This window comes from Hemicordylus capensis, chromosome 6 (genome assembly GCF_027244095.1).
Source record: "Hemicordylus capensis ecotype Gifberg chromosome 6, rHemCap1.1.pri, whole genome shotgun sequence".
NCBI classification, from domain to species: Eukaryota; Metazoa; Chordata; class Lepidosauria; order Squamata; family Cordylidae; genus Hemicordylus; species Hemicordylus capensis.
Window position 1 is genome coordinate 139,130,377 of NC_069662.1, and position 17,228 is coordinate 139,147,604.

At 43.1% G+C, this 17,228-nt stretch overlaps 1 protein-coding gene across 5 annotated transcripts in view; it reads left to right on the forward strand.

Annotated features, from left to right (window-relative positions):
- PLXDC2 (plexin domain containing 2) overlaps window positions 1–17,228 on the forward strand; it is a 379,100-nt gene that overhangs the window by 330,804 nt on the left and 31,068 nt on the right. For all 5 annotated transcript variants that reach the window (XM_053261826.1, XM_053261829.1, XM_053261827.1 and 2 more), the window contains 3 exons: window positions 6,035–6,095; window positions 7,860–8,013; window positions 15,323–15,361. In XM_053261826.1, coding sequence (XP_053117801.1) covers window positions 6,035–6,095; window positions 7,860–8,013; window positions 15,323–15,361 — 254 coding nt within the window. The remainder of the gene's footprint in view (window positions 1–6,034; window positions 6,096–7,859; window positions 8,014–15,322; window positions 15,362–17,228) is intronic.

Consider the following 17,228-nt stretch of genomic DNA (forward strand, 5'->3'; position numbering starts at 1 on the left):
ACCTGATGCAGGGGGTGCAGCTTCGCTCTGAAACAGGGCCACAGGCTCCATTTCAGAGCAAATACTGTGAACACTGTGTTCACAGCATGGCCAGGAGCGGCTGTCCCTGCCTTAAGGCAAAGAGAGCAGCTTCCACCAGCACTGCGCTCGCAACATGACTGGCATTTGCTCTGAAACGGGGCACACAGCCCCTTTTCAGAGTGAGGCCACACACCCTGCTACATCTGACATCAGCCACTGCTGATGTCAGGCGCAGGGGGCGGGCCCCGAGCCCTGCACCCCCCCCCCAAGGGGCGGCACTGTGTCCACACAACATGTTCAATCCTTCTGCACCTTACATAGTGGGATACAGCACCCCACTTCTCTGCAGGTGATTAATGCCTAGACTGTTCTTGTTGTCTGTGGGAGTAACCTGCATGCTTGCAGAACCCGGAGAGAAGGGGGTCACTGGATCTCTCAGTGTGAGACAGAGAAGGGGCTCCCATGGTTGGTAGTAGCCTGTGCAAGGGAAAGCTCACCAGATGGGCTGTGTAAAGTATTAAGCTTCAGCCAGAACTTTGGCTGTCACATTGAAGGTTGTTGGTCTAATAAACGATTCATCAGGGAGTTAGGGATGACAGGAGCAGCCATGGGCTTCCAGGCCTTGCATGGGTTTGGTGGATACTGCAATGCAGTCAAGTTCAAGTCCTCAGGGACCATAGCTCTGTGGCAGTGAACATGTTTTGAATGCAGTCATTCCCAGGTTCAATCTGGTATCTCTAGTTAGGGCTGGGAAAAACCCCTGTGTGAGACCCTAAAGAGCAAGTACCAGTCATTGTAGACAGTACTGAGCTTTGATGGACCAGTGCAATGTCAGTGTCTTTTGGAGACTTGGGCTTAAGCATTATCTTAGTTCTTTGACGTGGTCTCTGTGCTCAGCACAATTGGGCTTTGTGCCTGTGACCTCGTCAGAGTCTTTCCAAGCTGAAATTCTTCTCTCTGAAATGGGCTGTAACCCCGCCCCCTCTGGTGCAGTACACATGTGTCCCAGCAGTCCTCCTCAGTCTTTCTTCATCCACCGACAGATTGACACCTCTGTGAGTTGCTCCGAGCTGAAAACCAAACTAACAAAAACCTTCATTACCCTTCGTAGTTTTACTCCTCTCTCTCTCTCTCTCTCTCTCTCTCTCTCTCTTTTAGTTCAGTTTTATCTGCCTTTCCTTTTTGTGTTTTTAGTTACTACTCCACGTCCGTGTCCATGCACACACACCCGGCCCTTTAGGGCACCAGGTCTAGGCCTTCTGGCTCTCTTATGGCCAGTAAGGTCACATTTTAGTTTTGTGTCCAGTGCAGGGCTAAACTCCCCTCCACAGACAGAATCTTCCCATCCTTGCCACGCCTACTCCTACTCTGCTATCAGAAGTCACTTGCTACACTCCTCAGCAAACAAGCAATAGAACCAGTTCTCAACCCAAATTCCCAAGGTTTCCATTCCACCTACTTCACAGTTCCAAAGACAGATGGGGGCCTTCACCCTATCTTGGACCTTCAAAAACTCATCCGCTGCATCACCTACAGATGTTTTCGGATGGTCACCATCCCCACCATCCTCACCCTCCTACACAAGGGTGCATGGTTCATCTCTTTGGACCTCAAGGATGCTTACTACCATCTCACCACCTACCCTCAGCATCGGTGATACCTATGTTTCACAAGTCAGGGCACCACCTACCAGTTCAGAGCCCTACCTGTCGGCCATGGGTATTCACAAAGTGTCTGGCCCCCTCCTAACCAGTCTCGGTTAGAATCTCTCTCCTAACCAGTCTCAGCCTCCAAATCAACTACCAAAAAACCAAAAAAATCCAAACTTACGCCATCCCAGTGCATAGAGTTCCTGGGTCTCCTCCTCAACTCTGTTCACGCAAGACTTTCCCTACCCGATTGCCAAATTAAGCCTATCCTCTCCCTGTCTGCCAAAGAGGCTGCCCAACACTGCCACAGAGCTCATGTCATCCAACAGCTCCTAGGCTATATGGCCTCCACCACACATGTGCTTCCTCAAGCTCGCCTCAGATCCAGGCCACTCCAGCATTGGTTCCTGCACAATTTCCATCCTCAGCGCGACCTCCAAAGCTGCTGGCTATGTGAACCCCTGCAGATGCGCCTATCTCTTCACCGGTGGCAAGATCCTCACAACCTGTGCTTTGGATCCCCATTTCATACTCCACCTCCCCGCTTCATTCTGACTACAGATGCGTCAGAGAATGGCTGGGGAGTGCACATGGAGGGCCTCTACCTACAAGACCTCTGGACAATGTTAGAGGCCACTCACCACATCAATTACTTAGAACTGTTGGCAATTTTCAAAGCCCTCTGCGATTTGCTCCCACTTCTAACTCATTCTGCCATCACCATTCAGACAGACAATACTACCACGAAATCCTACCTCAACAGTCAGCATGGCACAACCTCAACACACCTTCTTCACCTGTCTATGGCTCTCTGGCATTGGTGCGTCCAACACTCCATCACACTCAAGGTGATTCATATCCATGGCATTGCCAACACTCAGGTGGACACTCTCAGCAGGATGGGAGTCATCTCCCACAAATGACAATTACATTGCCAAACTCTCAAAGCTATCTTTCATCACTAGTTCCATCTGGAGGTAGACCTCTTTGGCTTTACTCCCCCCCCCCCCCCCAAAAAATGCCCAGTGCTGCCTTTACTGCTCCAGAGCAGTTCTCAGCAATCAGTCCCTAGGAGACGCCTTCACAGTCTCATGGATGGGACTTTCAGGGTACCTCCCCCCCTTCCTTTGATCCCCAGGATCATACTAAAGCTCCTTCAGGACCAACCAGAGTGCATCCTCATCACCCCATGGTGGCCCAGGAGGCCGTGGTTTCCCAGCCTAATGAAACTCTCAACCAACAGGTACTACCACCAGCCTAATAAACCTCTCGACCAGCAGGTACTCCCCCCGACTTCCTCACCTTCTGTCTCAGCAGTCCAGTCAGCTACTGCATCCCAATGTCCTCTGCCTCTGCCTCACAGCATGGTGGATCAGACCGCCTTTCTGCCAAACTCTAACTCATTCTCGCAGCTTCATGAAAACTTACAACAGTAAAGTCCTAGCAGCATAAATGGACACATTTCCTGAACTTCCTGACTTCCAAAGAGTCATCGCTGGAGATTTTGCTCAACATGTCTATGCCTACCTTCTCTCCCTCAAGGAGTTGGACTTGAAGATGTCGTCCCTCAAAGTCCATCTAGCTGCCATTGTCGCCCACTCCCCTCCTACTTCTACATCTTGGTTTCAGCACGCTATCATCAAACTCTTCTTGAAGGGTCTCTCCCACCTGTACCCAGATGCCCCGGTCACAGCCCCTTCTTGGAACATTTCCCTTGTACTCACCTGCTTGATGGGCCTCCCATTTGAACCCATGACTTCCTCCTCTGATGATCTCCTTTCCTGCAAGATGGCCTTTATGGTGGCCATTACTTCTGCTCACCAAGTCAGCAAACTCAGAGCCCTCCATGTGGATGAGCCTTACCTGACCTTCCACAAGGACAAAGTGGTCCTCCGTACCAATGTCTCCTTTCTGCCCAGGGTTGTCTCCTCCTTCCACCGTTCGCAACCCCTTACTCTTCCTGTGCTCTTCCCAAATCTGTCAGACAGCGCTCAGCGATGCCTGCACATTCTTGATATCTGGAGAGCTCTGGTGTGCTATGTACATCGCACAACAGGCTGGCACTCCTCTCCAGACTTGTTCCTCTCCCACTCGGGCCCCAGCCATGGTTGTCAAGCCTCCACTCAAACTATCTCTTGCTGGGTAACCCAAACTATCACATTGTGTTATCAGATCGCTAAGAAACAATTGCCTCCCCGCTAAAGGCTCACTCCACCAGGGCCGTGGCAGCCTCCACTGCATTTGAAAGGGCCATTCCTCTGGATGTCATCTGCCAGGCTGCTAGCTGGATGACCTGCACTCCTTTATGCAGCACTATGCCTTAGACATCCGTTCTTGTCGAGATGCTGCCTTTGGCACTGCAGTCTTACAATTGCGCTTTGCATGACGTCCCACCTCCAGGTAAGATCTGTACAGGGTGCAGCTTGCTATGTGCCCAGTCGTGTTGAGCACAGAGACCACATCAAAGAATGACAGGTTGCTTACCTGTAACTTTGGTTCTTCTAGTGGTCATCTGTGCTCTTACATGCCCACCCATCCTCCCCTCTTAGTCTGCTGCGTACTGCCGCCCATTTCAAAGAGAAGAATTTCAGCTTGGAAATACTCCGACGAAGTCTCTGTGCAGGCGCAAAGCCCAATCATGTAAGAGCACAGAGGACCACTAGAAGTTACAGGTAAGTGACAGGTAAGCAACCTGTCGTTATGTCAGCTCATTGTATAGCTCTGGACAACCTCCTCTGAATAACAGCCCTGCCTCATAGTTGCAAATGTAAATGAAAAGCAGTTTGTGATAGAAAAATGTTTCATAATAAAAGAATAAGAGGCATAATGCCATTGACATTTCTTTATATCATAAGGATAGCCTCTTCCCATATCAACCTGCATGAATGCTAAGAGGCACACTGGAGATGCTTGTCTGTGTTTCACTGATTGGTGAACACAAGGGGCAGGGCTTTTTATTTGTGTTTCCAAGGTTGTGGAGGTCCACATGGCTCCATCACTACTCATCTGTTGGCAGGAAGTGAAAACTTAACTGTTCCATTTAACCTTTGGCAGGGGCGTTGGTGCAATAAAACAAGGGGGAGGGACAGTATTGCTGGGCCCCTGAGGGAGGGAGTCACTGACTGGGTGACAGCTTGTTCTTTGCTGTCCTCCTCATGCCTCTCTGAAGAAGGCAGTAGGGGGCAGAGGCCCATCTTCACTTTTTGTCCCAGAGTCTACTCCAACCTTGCTATGCCCCAGCCTTTGGGATATATCTGCTGATCTGAATTTGTGTTTTGAATTATGCTTCTGAAATAATGATAATCTGATGATATTATATTTTTGTAGTCTGTGTAATGTGTTATTATTCTATTGTGATTTTCAGGGTTTTGTTCTTTGCTTTTGATGAGCCTGAATATTGTATTCGATTGTTAACTACTTTGAGTTATCTGGGTGAAAAGCGAGATACACCTTCTTCAAAATAACTATGGGTTTAAAAAAGATGGTTGTTTTGATTTCAAAAAAATCAAACAATCACTCTCTCATAATAGTGCTTGTTTACCTTTGTGCAACATATTGCAATGAAATTTAGCTTAGTTTCTGCTTAATCTTCTTTACCCTATAAGGTGCATTGTTGGAGCATTCTCCATTCTAGGTTTTCAAGCTGTCTAAAACATCCTTGATTCTTCTTCAGTTGGATGCTCCATGAGAATAATATTTTACCAGCTGTTTTGAAAATATGCTCATTATATATCATGAATTATAATTGGGGTAGGGGGGCGTCATTGATTTTTAGTTGATTGGGGTAAAGGTTTATGTGTATCCTAAATCTTTTGCTATGAAAACAGAAACTTAAAGCAAAAAAAATGTGTTCCAAATTGCCGCTGAGCCTGTTTTGGATAGGTTCTTGTCTAAAGCCTGGGCATGCACTAATCAGACATTTAAGGAAGGATTCACATCTCGGATCACCTAGTTTGATGAAAGGAAAGCTGTAGTGGCTAGTACATTGTGTTCTTTGTGGCATGACTTTATACAAATGAAGAAGAAAAAAACAGGACAGAATAAATTAAATTGGCTTAAATCCACAGGCTTGGGATGAAACCTTAATCTCCTATGCATCGTACAGTGAAGCTATTAACTGTCCAAAGCAAAAAGACTTTGACATCCCAAATTGTCTAATCATGAAAATTAGTTCCTTATAGAAAAGCATTAATCATTTTGACTTGAAAGATCATCCTGAATAAAGTGACTACTCTGTTGATCATACAGATTTAAAAGTAAAGGACTTAATTTCTTTTTCTTTTCCCTCTCCTCTTTCCTCCTTATCCAACCAATCTATTTTTCATTTGCATCCGGACCGTTTTAATCTCTTCCATCATCTAAAGATGTTCCAGTGGATTTGATCGTCACCGGCAAGACTGGGTAGATAGTGGCTGTCCTGAAGAGGTAGTGTTCTGATTGCCTGTATTTATTATTCTTTTGTAAATGTTTTGGACTATTTAAAAAAAATCTGAAACCTTAGCTTTGATCCAGAGAGAAAGTTATCTGCTACTGAATAGAGTCCAGTGTTGACAGGAGTTTCTAGCATCAGCCTTCCCCCAACCCTCACAAGGTGATCAGTATTGACAGAGTTGAACATCTGCTGTGAAGCATGAACACCTGGTGCTTGATGGAAGTGTTCTTTGCTTTTTAGCATGTTTAGTGAATAAAAGAAGTGTTATTTACATATGAAAACTCATTCTTATAAGCTATGTAGCTCAATGTTGTTGGATTGAACTGCATGCTTCAATTACCTGTGAATGCCTTTATAAAACTATGGGGAAGTTCTCTTTTATAAAAACAAATTGGTAACTACATTTTAGTAATTATCTTATTAGTTCAGCACATTGTGAAAATATTATAGAAGGTACTTTGCAATCCGGATATTAACATGAATGGCTTAGTGGAAAAACCTAGCCCATCAGTGATTTTGTATATATTGATGGAAGTTAACAGACTTTATTTCCGCATGGGCACACTGGATTTAGCCTTGAAACCTCATTGCCAGGTTTTAGCTTTGGAACATAGGAAGTAATAATAGTGAGTACATTTGAGTTCGTTGAGGTCCTCCGGGAGGAGCTGCAGTTCAGTGGTAGAACACATGTAATGGGTGCATCCAGAGTACCACAGGTGCATTGTGCTCTAGGGCAAGGCATTTTTCCCACCCACTTCTCCCTGCTGAAGCTCCCTGAGCTCTCTGAAAAGCCATTGCTGAGGGCTAGGGGACCTTCAGCAATGGTGTGGGATATGGCACAGGGGAATGCAGTGGGAAGGGAATATCCAGCAAATGTAAGTGGAGCAGTACCTCTGCAGGCCCCCTATAGTCCTGTGCTACATCCTACAACATTGTTGAATGAGCTGTGCCACATTTATTTATTCGATTCGATTTCTAGCCCTTCCAAAAATGGCTCAGGGAAATAATAAATAAATAATAAATAAATAAATAAGATGGATCCCTGTCCCCAAAAGGCTCACAATCTAAAAAGAAGCATAGGATAGACACCAGCAACAGTCACTGGAGGTCCTGTGCTGGGGGTAGATAGGGCCAGTTACTCTCCCCCTGCTAAATAAAGAGAATCACCATGTTAAAAGGTGCCTCTTTGCCAAGTTTAGCAGGGGTTAGCACATCACACACCAATGGTGTTTTGGGGACTTGGGGAGCTTCGGTACGAAGGTTGGCCAAGGAAAATACATTGTGCTAGTGCTTATTGCACCAGCCGTAGCAGTATTCTATATGCAGGTGGCTGCCGGTCCAGTTCCCCACAGGGAAGGTATTTTAACATATCAGGTAGCTGCGCTGAAAATACTTCTTGTCTGAATCCCTGGAGAGCTACTGACAGTTAGAGTAGCCAATCCTGAACTAGATGGACCAGTGATCTTACTAAGGCCGTTACATGTGCCGAGAATCTTGCCCACCACCACTAAGATATTACAGCTTGTTGTCACACATCTTCAAGATAACAGTGTGGCTTTTAAAAAAAAATAAATCATGGCCTAATATTCTTTCTTGTGGGGTAGTGTTTGTTGTTTTTAAGGATTTAAAGGTTCCATTTTCATTCATTCTGGTTTTGACATTTTGTGCTTGCTTTTGATGTCTGTAGATCAGAGGCAAATGGTCTCCCTTGAGAACCAATTTTCTCCTTTCTTGTTTATGTTTTTCCCCCTCTGCAGTCTAAAGATAATATCTGTGAGAAGAATGTAGACACAACTCAAATGCCTCCCCACACCACAATTGCTATACAGCAAACTACAACGAGGTTCAGAGTCTTAACTACTACCAAAGGAGCCATGACATCCCATCTGCCAACTAGCCTCCCTACAGAAGGTATCCGTTATCTGTAATGCTAAAACTTCTTACAATGAAATTGCCACATGAGATCTCCACATTTGAGAAAAGTAATGTTTGGATAATGTTTACGATAAAAACCCACATTCTAGAGCAAGGGATCTTATCCCCCGCCCGCCCCCCCAATATCTGCATATGGATGTTTGGGTCTGAGAAACGTTTGTTCGAAGTTTGCCATAGAATTGCTCTGCAAAGAAGCTCAGTAAACAGTCCCTTGAAAAAGATTTTCACTGGAAAGAGGCAAAGTAGTTCTAACGGCTGGATTTCCCTTTTTCTTTTAAGAAAAATTGCCCATGGGATTTATGTCTGTTTCCCCCAACTGTATTACGTGCTGGTGCAAAGACTGTATCTCTTCCATATTCTATTTATTGCACTCCTCACACACTTGCCACCAAATCAATAGAGTAATTCAAGTTAAAGGTTTCATTTGCTGAAATGATGGCAAGCATTTCCACTATATAGTTTGGTCTTCTTCTTTTTGTAATTTAAAACGCGGGTACTGTGCTCCCAATCATTAATGGAATCTTTAACTGAGATTGTGTTTTATTCCTTTTCTCATTCCTTTTAATACTTTAAAAGCTCTAATTAAGAAAGAATACAAAAAGAACTTTCTTCAGTGTACCTAAAACTCCTTTGTATTGAGAGAGCATAGGTTGATCCAGCATTCAAAATATGGCTTCTGAATACCCTAAAAAAATATCCTCTGTGCACAAGAAGCCTGTAAACCCTGCAGTGGAAAATCATCACTGTGCCTGATCAACAGAGATAAAGGTGTGTGTTACAGCCAGGCCCTGTCATCTTCTGTGCTCTATATCAGTGGTTTTAAAGCCGTGTTCTGGGGAACCCTGGGGTTCCTCCACAAGATCAGTAATGGTGGATTAGCTTCCTAGACAGACTGCTTGCCTACTACTACTGATCTTGCACTGCAATATACAGCTACAGAGGAGTGTCGTAGCTGTGCTTTGTGGGGATAGGGCTGTATCTCAGTGGTAGAGCAACTATTTTGCATGCAGAAGGTCCCCAGGATCAATCCCTGATATGCCCAAGTAGGGCTGGAAGAGACTCTTGCCTGAAACCTTGGAAGGCCTCTGCCAGGCGGTGTAGACAGCACTGGGACAGATGGACCAGTGGTCTGATTCAGTAGACGACAGCTTCCTATGTTGAGTGATGGGCATGTTTTAGGGTGAATTCTCAGTTCACTAAAAACAATATTGAGGCCCCTCTCCACCAAAAAAAAAAAATTCTGGGGGAAACACCAACGTCTGAATTTGGGTGCACTTTCAAGGGTGAAAGGGGCAAAACTGTATATTAGCCTGCCTCATCTCTCCCTGCCCTCGCCCCGCCCCCCCAATTCATAATTATTGTTTGTTAGAAGAAAATATTAAACAAACTTACCTGAGAGTAAATCCCATCAAACGTAGCAGGACATGCTTCTGAATATAAATGCATAGAGTAGGCTGCCCAGGCTCGTAATTTTCAGGTATGCTGAATGGGGTGTTAATATTGTACTGCATTAATAAAACAAAGCATGTTAAGTTAGACTCTGGTAAGATGGTAGTTCCTTCTGTTGTGGTCAGTAGTTGTAAAGAGCTTCTTATCAATAGCATTTGAAGCTATTAAGAGACCTGAAGGTTAAGCTTTACAGGCCCCCAAAAGATATTACAAAGTGGAAGTCTCCTAATACAAAGGCCTATCTTTCAGTGCAACAACACTGGAAGAAAAGTTTAAGAGTTGTCACTGGCAGCTTTTGAGCTTTAATTCTCAGGACATCTCTCTGCTAATAGTGCCACTAGCTCCTGGTTGCTCCAATCGACAAGTAATACAGAAAATAACAGAAATCAGGAAACAGTAAGAGACTTTAGAATTGGTTGGTATGGGAAAAATCAAACAGTGACAGATTGTGTTGTGGTGCAAAGTAATAATTAAGTCCTGAGGATCTCAAATAATCACACAAAAGTATAAATAAAAATATACTTTTCAATGTCGTATTACCCATGAGAAAGGCAGAAGTACTTTTATATGCTTGGATTCCAGTCACTGACTCTACTATTGTTTAATATGTAATGCCTTGTAGAGCTCTGCCAAAAAAATAAATAAATCCCTAAATATACCTTTTGGGTGTTGTTTATGATGGTTGTGTATAGCCCTTGAGTTCCTGCACTCTGCAGCTTCTCTGGTGCCAGTTTCATCTTCCTTGCTGCTATGCTTTGTAGTCCATCAGATTTCCCATGCAGCATCATCACTGAGAGCAAACTAATTAACACTGCCCTGTAGTTAATTTGTTAGCAGTGGAAGATTTTAGTATTAACAGGACATAGTATTAATAGATAAGTAACAATAGAACATAGGTAAGGTGTTAGCTTGGCTTGAGCATGGCTTTTAAGCTTCAGAAAAGCAGTACGACCCCTGAACTATAACTGCTCAGCTATCTGCACAGATGGTCTTATTTTCTACACAAGGGCAAGTGTCAAGTTGTCAGGCTTTTGTATAGCCATCTGCCTTCTGCTGCCAAAGGAGGTTGAGGTGGCCTCAGAGTTTCCAGGCAGGGGAGCTTTAAGGTTTACAGGCAGGGCTTGTTCCATTCAGCAGCCCCACCCTAGTGTTGCTACTCCCAAGGCTCAGTCAGAATCCCAGGCCTCCTTCCACACCAAGCCCTCTTCCTGGACTGGCCCCTCATCACTGGCCAGTCCTCCCTTATATAGCTCCTGACAGCTGGGGAAAAGTCTTGTGAGATTTCACAAGAGCCACTCCCAGTACTGCGAAGCTATGCTCTCTGTTGACAGTGAGGCAACATCTCCCTGCCAGGGCCAGCATGGACACTTCTAGGTGGACATATTGATGTCTACTTCTTCCCCCACCCAATAGGGTGCCCCCGGTGGGTGAAGCCCTGACATGAAGCTTGCCGCGTTTACTCGCGGTGATTGGCTCTACCCCGGGGGTTCCCCTACACAAGGTTTTTCTTACATTCATCTCTCAGCAAAAGGCCCAAGTTCACAACTTTCCGCTCAGATTGTCCCATTGACAGAAACAAGATAGGTGTGTTCAAGATAAGAAACATTAAGCTCACCACAGAAAGCTATGCTCACCTACATCAAAGAACGTTCTCTGCATGGGTAAGAAACAAAAACCCACAAGTGAGGCACATAGATGGCATACATGTATCAGGTTTGAATAATCAATTGGAAAACTGAGGCAATACAAAAGATTAAAGAATAGGGGTTCTAGCTAATCAATATTCTAACAATTAACTAAAGGCCAAGGGTTGTCATGTTCTAAGGATTTTGTTGTGGGGGAATAGATATAAGAATTGTGAAGGAAGAATGGGAGTTCTGCAGAGAAAAGCTCTGTGCTAACTCTCTGAGGTTGGGATCCCAAGGGAAAACTGGTTGAGGCCAGAAGTAGTAGGAAAACCTAGGTTGTTGTATGCAGGATGCTTGTGCAGTAATACAGATAGCAGTGTAAATAATATATAATATAATTAAAACCCTTATTGTTAAGGCACACCAGGGACCCTGGGAGGAACAGGGCGGCTAACAAAAGTTGCTGCTCTAAACTTGGTTGTTTATTCTAACCAGTTGGCCACTGCCCACTCCCACTGAACTGTGGGAGAAAATGCAAAATAAGGAGGGAAATGAATTAAAGATCAGAACAAGAGAAAAGGACAGTCGGAAGTCCGTTGTGACAGAGGCTGGGTAGATTAAGTGAGGACCCTTTCTGGATGCTAAGCGATTTTTGATCTAGTTGAGCTTTTGATGGGGAAATCCTAAAAGAGATGAAAGGGCTCGAAAATGGCAGGCTGCAGACTGCTAGTGGATGAACCATAAAACAAAACAGAGCAAAAATATACCTTGTACAGTAACCTTTGTACCTTGTACACTTGTAACCCAGTGTACCAAAGCTTGAACACTAACCATAGAATCTTAAAGCTGTACATAGATGTTTTTAATTGATGATGGAAATTTCCTTTAAAATCAAGCAAATAAATAAAAACAAAAAAAACCATTCATGGGCCTTCTATGGGTTCTGTGAAAAATTTCAGAGCCAGTTTTTGTTTCTGTCTCTTCCCTCTTCCTTTCTTCTAATTAATACTCACTTTCCCCCCTTCTCTTTTCTATGACTTCCTCTCTAAAACTGAGCTCTACTAAGCGAGTACCTTTATTGTCCAAAGGAGGGAAGGGAGTATTCTGTTTCTTTTCATAGGTAGACATACAGACTCATCCCATACGTCTGGCCAGTGAAAATATGTGAATGAACAGCTGTGACATGTTGTCTACGTCTACATATGTTTGTGATTTTTTTCTGGTGTAGTTATGTCCAATTGCATTTGTATATGTGAGTCCATTTGTTTAATGTAACAAAACTTTTCCTTACAGGTAATTCTTAGTTCTCTGGCTGCAGAGAAATTGACAAAGTAACAATTGGGGTAAACAGGAAATACGTAGCTTGGTTTCACTGAATGAAGGTGATGCAACTAGAAAAATTAGAAAGAGAGAGTGTGTTACTTTGATATTTGGATTTAAGTCCAAAGGACATGAAAATATTTCAACATAGCTATGTTGAATTGTAATTGGCTATCATTATGGGGCTAAAATGGGTACAAAAGAATACAAAATGAAAGGTTAAAATTAAACTCCTGAATGCTCAGGAAGTAAGCAGGGTTTTGCCTGCACCAATAACTGTGTTTGTTTTAATCCAAACAACCTGCTGTCCTTTAATTGTAATTAATACCTTATGATTTCTGTGTTTTAATAAAATGTTTTAACTTCCTTTTTCCTTAAGCTTTTATTACAACTTAATTTATTCAAGCTGAATAGAAAACCCAGTGTCCTATTTTGTGGTAAAGGGCTGTAGCTGTAGTTACTGTGGTTATAACTTCCCTTTCTTCCCTTTCTTCTCTTCAACTAGCAATAATAGATATTACACTATTGTAAATAGTGAGGGTGCCAGGGAAGCCCAGCCTGGTCTTGCCTGTGTGTGAGAGCCGTCAGGAGCCACCCAACTCCCTGTGGTGGCGCAGCAACAAACCCACAAAGGAGCCCCAGCTGTTAGCCAGGGTTAAGGGCACAAATGTGCCATTCACTCACCAGCAGACTCCCAGCTTGCGTCAACTCACCATAATGCACCGCACACTTGCGTGGTGCATTATGGGAGTTCCAGAGGCCTCCAGGGCTCCAAACCTCCCTTCTGCTGACAGAAGCCAGCAATTGTCTGGGCGGCCAAGGCCAATCCACCTGACCACCAACAAGGAGAGTATCGTTTGCGGGGAGGTAAGCTTTTCAAGGCTTCCTCCCCTCTCTCCTTCAAGCCCTTCTCACGGTTTTTGAGAAAGGGCTAAGTGATTCATTACAGGTTTCTGATCAAAAAGGCAGCTTTGGGAAACTATTGTAGACATCATCTGATGTTAAACTAACATAAATTTGTGTGCTTTTAGGTTCTGATCTGAATTTTTCTTTTGAGAGAACAATGAGTTCTGTACTCCAAGAGAGGCAGAACAACTACCAACAATGGTGGAGTTATGTTACTTCCTTTTCCAAATTAGGGGCCCCAATATCAAGGTCCATGAAAGTGCTACAGGGACCAAGGAAAGTTAAAACAGAAATGCAGTCAGTCTGTTGGGTGATGATGGAGCCTCCAGTTCCCTTGTGTCCCAACTTATATTCACTTGATCATTAGAGTTAGGAAATAGTTTCAAGTTTGTATTTTCCATCAAGGAGAATGCAAGATAATAACCCTTATTAGACACTGTGGAAGATATGTCTCCTTGAACAGAAGTGTGTCTATGCCTAACCATTTTAACTGAATGCTTTTCCTCTTTTCTAAGTGGTCTATGCCTCGCAAGAACATCTCTCACTTTTTAAGCTGTAAACAGTTGTTTGAAGTTTTGAATTATATTGTTAGATGTAAAAACTACACACACAAAACTCTAATATGTGCAGCTCCTCACTTCTTTGTGGAGGATAGCAACAACTGTAGATGAGTGATATTTAGTGTTAAGGAAACCTTACCGGAAATGTAGTTTGCTATACTTTGCCAAGCTTAATAATATTTTGTAGAAAATCTCTTTTGTAAATCAACAAGATATTTCACAAAACTGAAACTAATTCTACTTGAGAGACCGTAAAAGAAACTTTTCTGAAATTGTGTAAATATATTGTGCTATCTGTTATCTCCTGTAATTAATAGTACTATTCTTATGAAACATTTGTCTAATGCACCCTTTCTGATAAACTTGCATACTAAATAAATAAATAAAGTCCCTAGTAATCCCCTCCAGAATGTCAGCTCTCAGAATTTTGTTTTGTTTACTTTTGTTTTGTTTATTGCACTCCTATATAGAAAGTCCTCTGGCAGCTGCAATAACTGTTGTAGAAAATGGGGCGGGGAGGGGGATGAAAAGCTTGCTAATGCAGTGAGCTTAGGTCCATTGTGATTTAAAATTAGGTTACAAAAGTTAGGGTCTTAAGAAAAATATTTGTAAATGCCTTAAAGGAAACCTCAAAGACTAGTTCAGGAGCACTTATCTGTCTGACATTTGGCTGCCTTTAAAAAAATCACTTAAGACACACCTGTTTTCTTAGGCCTTTTGCTACCATTATTTTAACATGAACTTTGGTTAACCTATTTCTTAAAAAAATATTATTTTAACATTGTTCTAATAATTTTTGTTAAGTTTTATTTATTGTTTTAATGTTGTGTACACTGCCTTAAGATCTAGGTATTAGGTGGTTTATAAATATAACTAATTAATTAATAATGGGCAAACACTTGCATCTTTGCACATGTGCCTCCCCAACCATAACATCATCAAATAAGGCACATTCCATGAAGAGCAAAAAGAGGCAAGAAAAGTACTTCCTTCCTTAGTGTTCTGAGATAATTCAAGTCCCCTGATATAATTGGGGAAAGCAAGTCTCATTGATCTTTGTGCTTAGGATCAGACCCAACTAGAGATTTCCTATAGTGGTTAGTAATATAAAAATACATCTGCATAGCAAACATAAACTTGGCTTCTCCACATAGAATCTTGGGAATTGTGTTGTGGTAATGCAAACAATACTTGGAAATCCCAGCTGCTTCACAGGCTACAGTTCCTGGGACTGTCAAAGCAGTTTAAAATTACTGTATATTTGTACAGAAATGCACAAAGTGTATTGAAATGTAACCCACTGCGGATGTGACATCAAGCACTCCCCAATGGGAGAACTGGAAATTGTATAAAAAACAAAGCATTATATCTGATTTTTGAATGAAGTTCCTTGTTCTAATAGTTTTGAATTTCTTTTTCCAGATGATACCAAGATAGCTCTACACCTAAAAGATAATGGAGGTAGGAACTGCTTCTATTTCTGTTCATATTCAGCTGCATTCTGTAGAACTTCAGCAATCTCTGCCTCAAAGTGCAGAAAAAACTTGTAGTGTGGGTCCTGGTAGGACTTCAGTTATCCACTTGTTTATGGCACAATACCATGGCAGGCATCTGAGAGTCTACTCAGTCCAATAAATGTTCATAATTATTTGTGTAACTCCTTATCACCATTAGCCAAGCATCTTCAAGAGCTCTTAATTGATTTCTAGAATTTATATCTCACCTTTCCCTAACTAGCAAGCAAAAGGATACTCCCCTGTTAATAGCAAGACACTGATCTGTTAAAGGCAAAGATACTGGGAAAAATAAAAGAAGAATTGAGACAAGAAAAGAGACCAGTGTTGCCAACCCTGGCAATCATCACTTCATAGTTCAGCTCCCCTCTCTTGGCCTAGACTGCGACTGATGAACAAGTCCCAAGCCTCTTTCCAATGCAATAACCTCTCCCTCATCATTCCCTCTTAGTTTTCCCTTCAGTTGACCACTCTCTTAAGAGCCTCCAGCTTCCCCAAAAAGCCTTGTTGATGCATTACTTGTTCTTGCAGTAAACCCAGCACTCCATTACAGGATTATAACCAGTAATAGTGAATGTATTTATCACCACTTCTATTTGATTTTACGACCAAACACAAGAAAATGGTTATGATGCACCAGAACTCTGTTAATGGAACTGCCCTGGGGTGATTGGTGAACACCCCAAAATTGTGTTCAGGCTTTGTGTGGGGAATTACCAAGCTGGGGTGGACTCCAAAAAGTGTCTTTGTTGTCAGAAGTTGGCTACTGAACTCCAGTAGCCAACTTCTGGTAGCAGCAATGTTAGCTGAGCAGACCGAGCCAGGCAAGAAGGCCAATCTGGAGGGTGGAAGAGTGAATGGCACACAGAGCAAAACATGGCCGAGTGTAATTGCAGGTGTCAGATCTAGCATCCAAATCATGGGTGACACCAAGGTGTAAGAACCAAATGATGTGCACTGGAATCCAAGTGGAGCACACTGGCTCAAGGAACCAGGGGCAGTTATAGCCCAAAATGTGTCCTGAGGCAACATTCCACTTGCTCTTCTTTCTTGAATAGGGTATTTCTGGGGAACCTCAAAAGGTTCCATTGTCTGTGTTTGCTGTGCTGCATTACAACACAATGCTTTGTGCATTACAACACAATGCTTTGAATGGGTCAAGTGTATCCTGTTATGTAAGTGGAATGAATGGACATGCAAGCATGGTATCTCATACGTTGGAAGAACCTAGTAAACTAATCAGTATTTTAATGAGTACAACTCTGAGTTTCTATCAGCCACTTAGCTTTCTTCTGATAGGAAGGGAATTGTATCGCAGAGCCTTATTTGACTTCCCTGCTGAGGTAATTGGTTGTTTGCTCGTTTGAGACATCTGTGAAGGGGAGGTAGACCAAGAGGGTGTCATTCTTTATGTAGAGAGAGACCTTGAACAAAATGCTAACTTTTGTGAGTTAACTTTGGAAGTCTACTTAGGCATTCCCAAAAATATGGAAAGACACAAGACTAGTTCCCTTTCAATTTGGCTTTGTTAGCTGCTAAATCTGGGGGTGAGCCACTTAACGGCACGGCGGGGAAGCAACCTGCCTTCAAAGCAGGAGGCTTTTGGTTCGAATCCCCACTGGTGTGTTTCCCAGAATATGGGAAACTCCTATATCTGGCAGCAGCAATATAGGAAGGTGCTGAAAGGCATCATTTCATACTGTGCGGGAGATGGGAATGGTAAACCCCTCCTGTATTCTACCCAGAAAACCACATGGTCACCAGGAGTCGACACCGACTCAATGGCACAACCCAACCAACCCAAATCTGGGGGT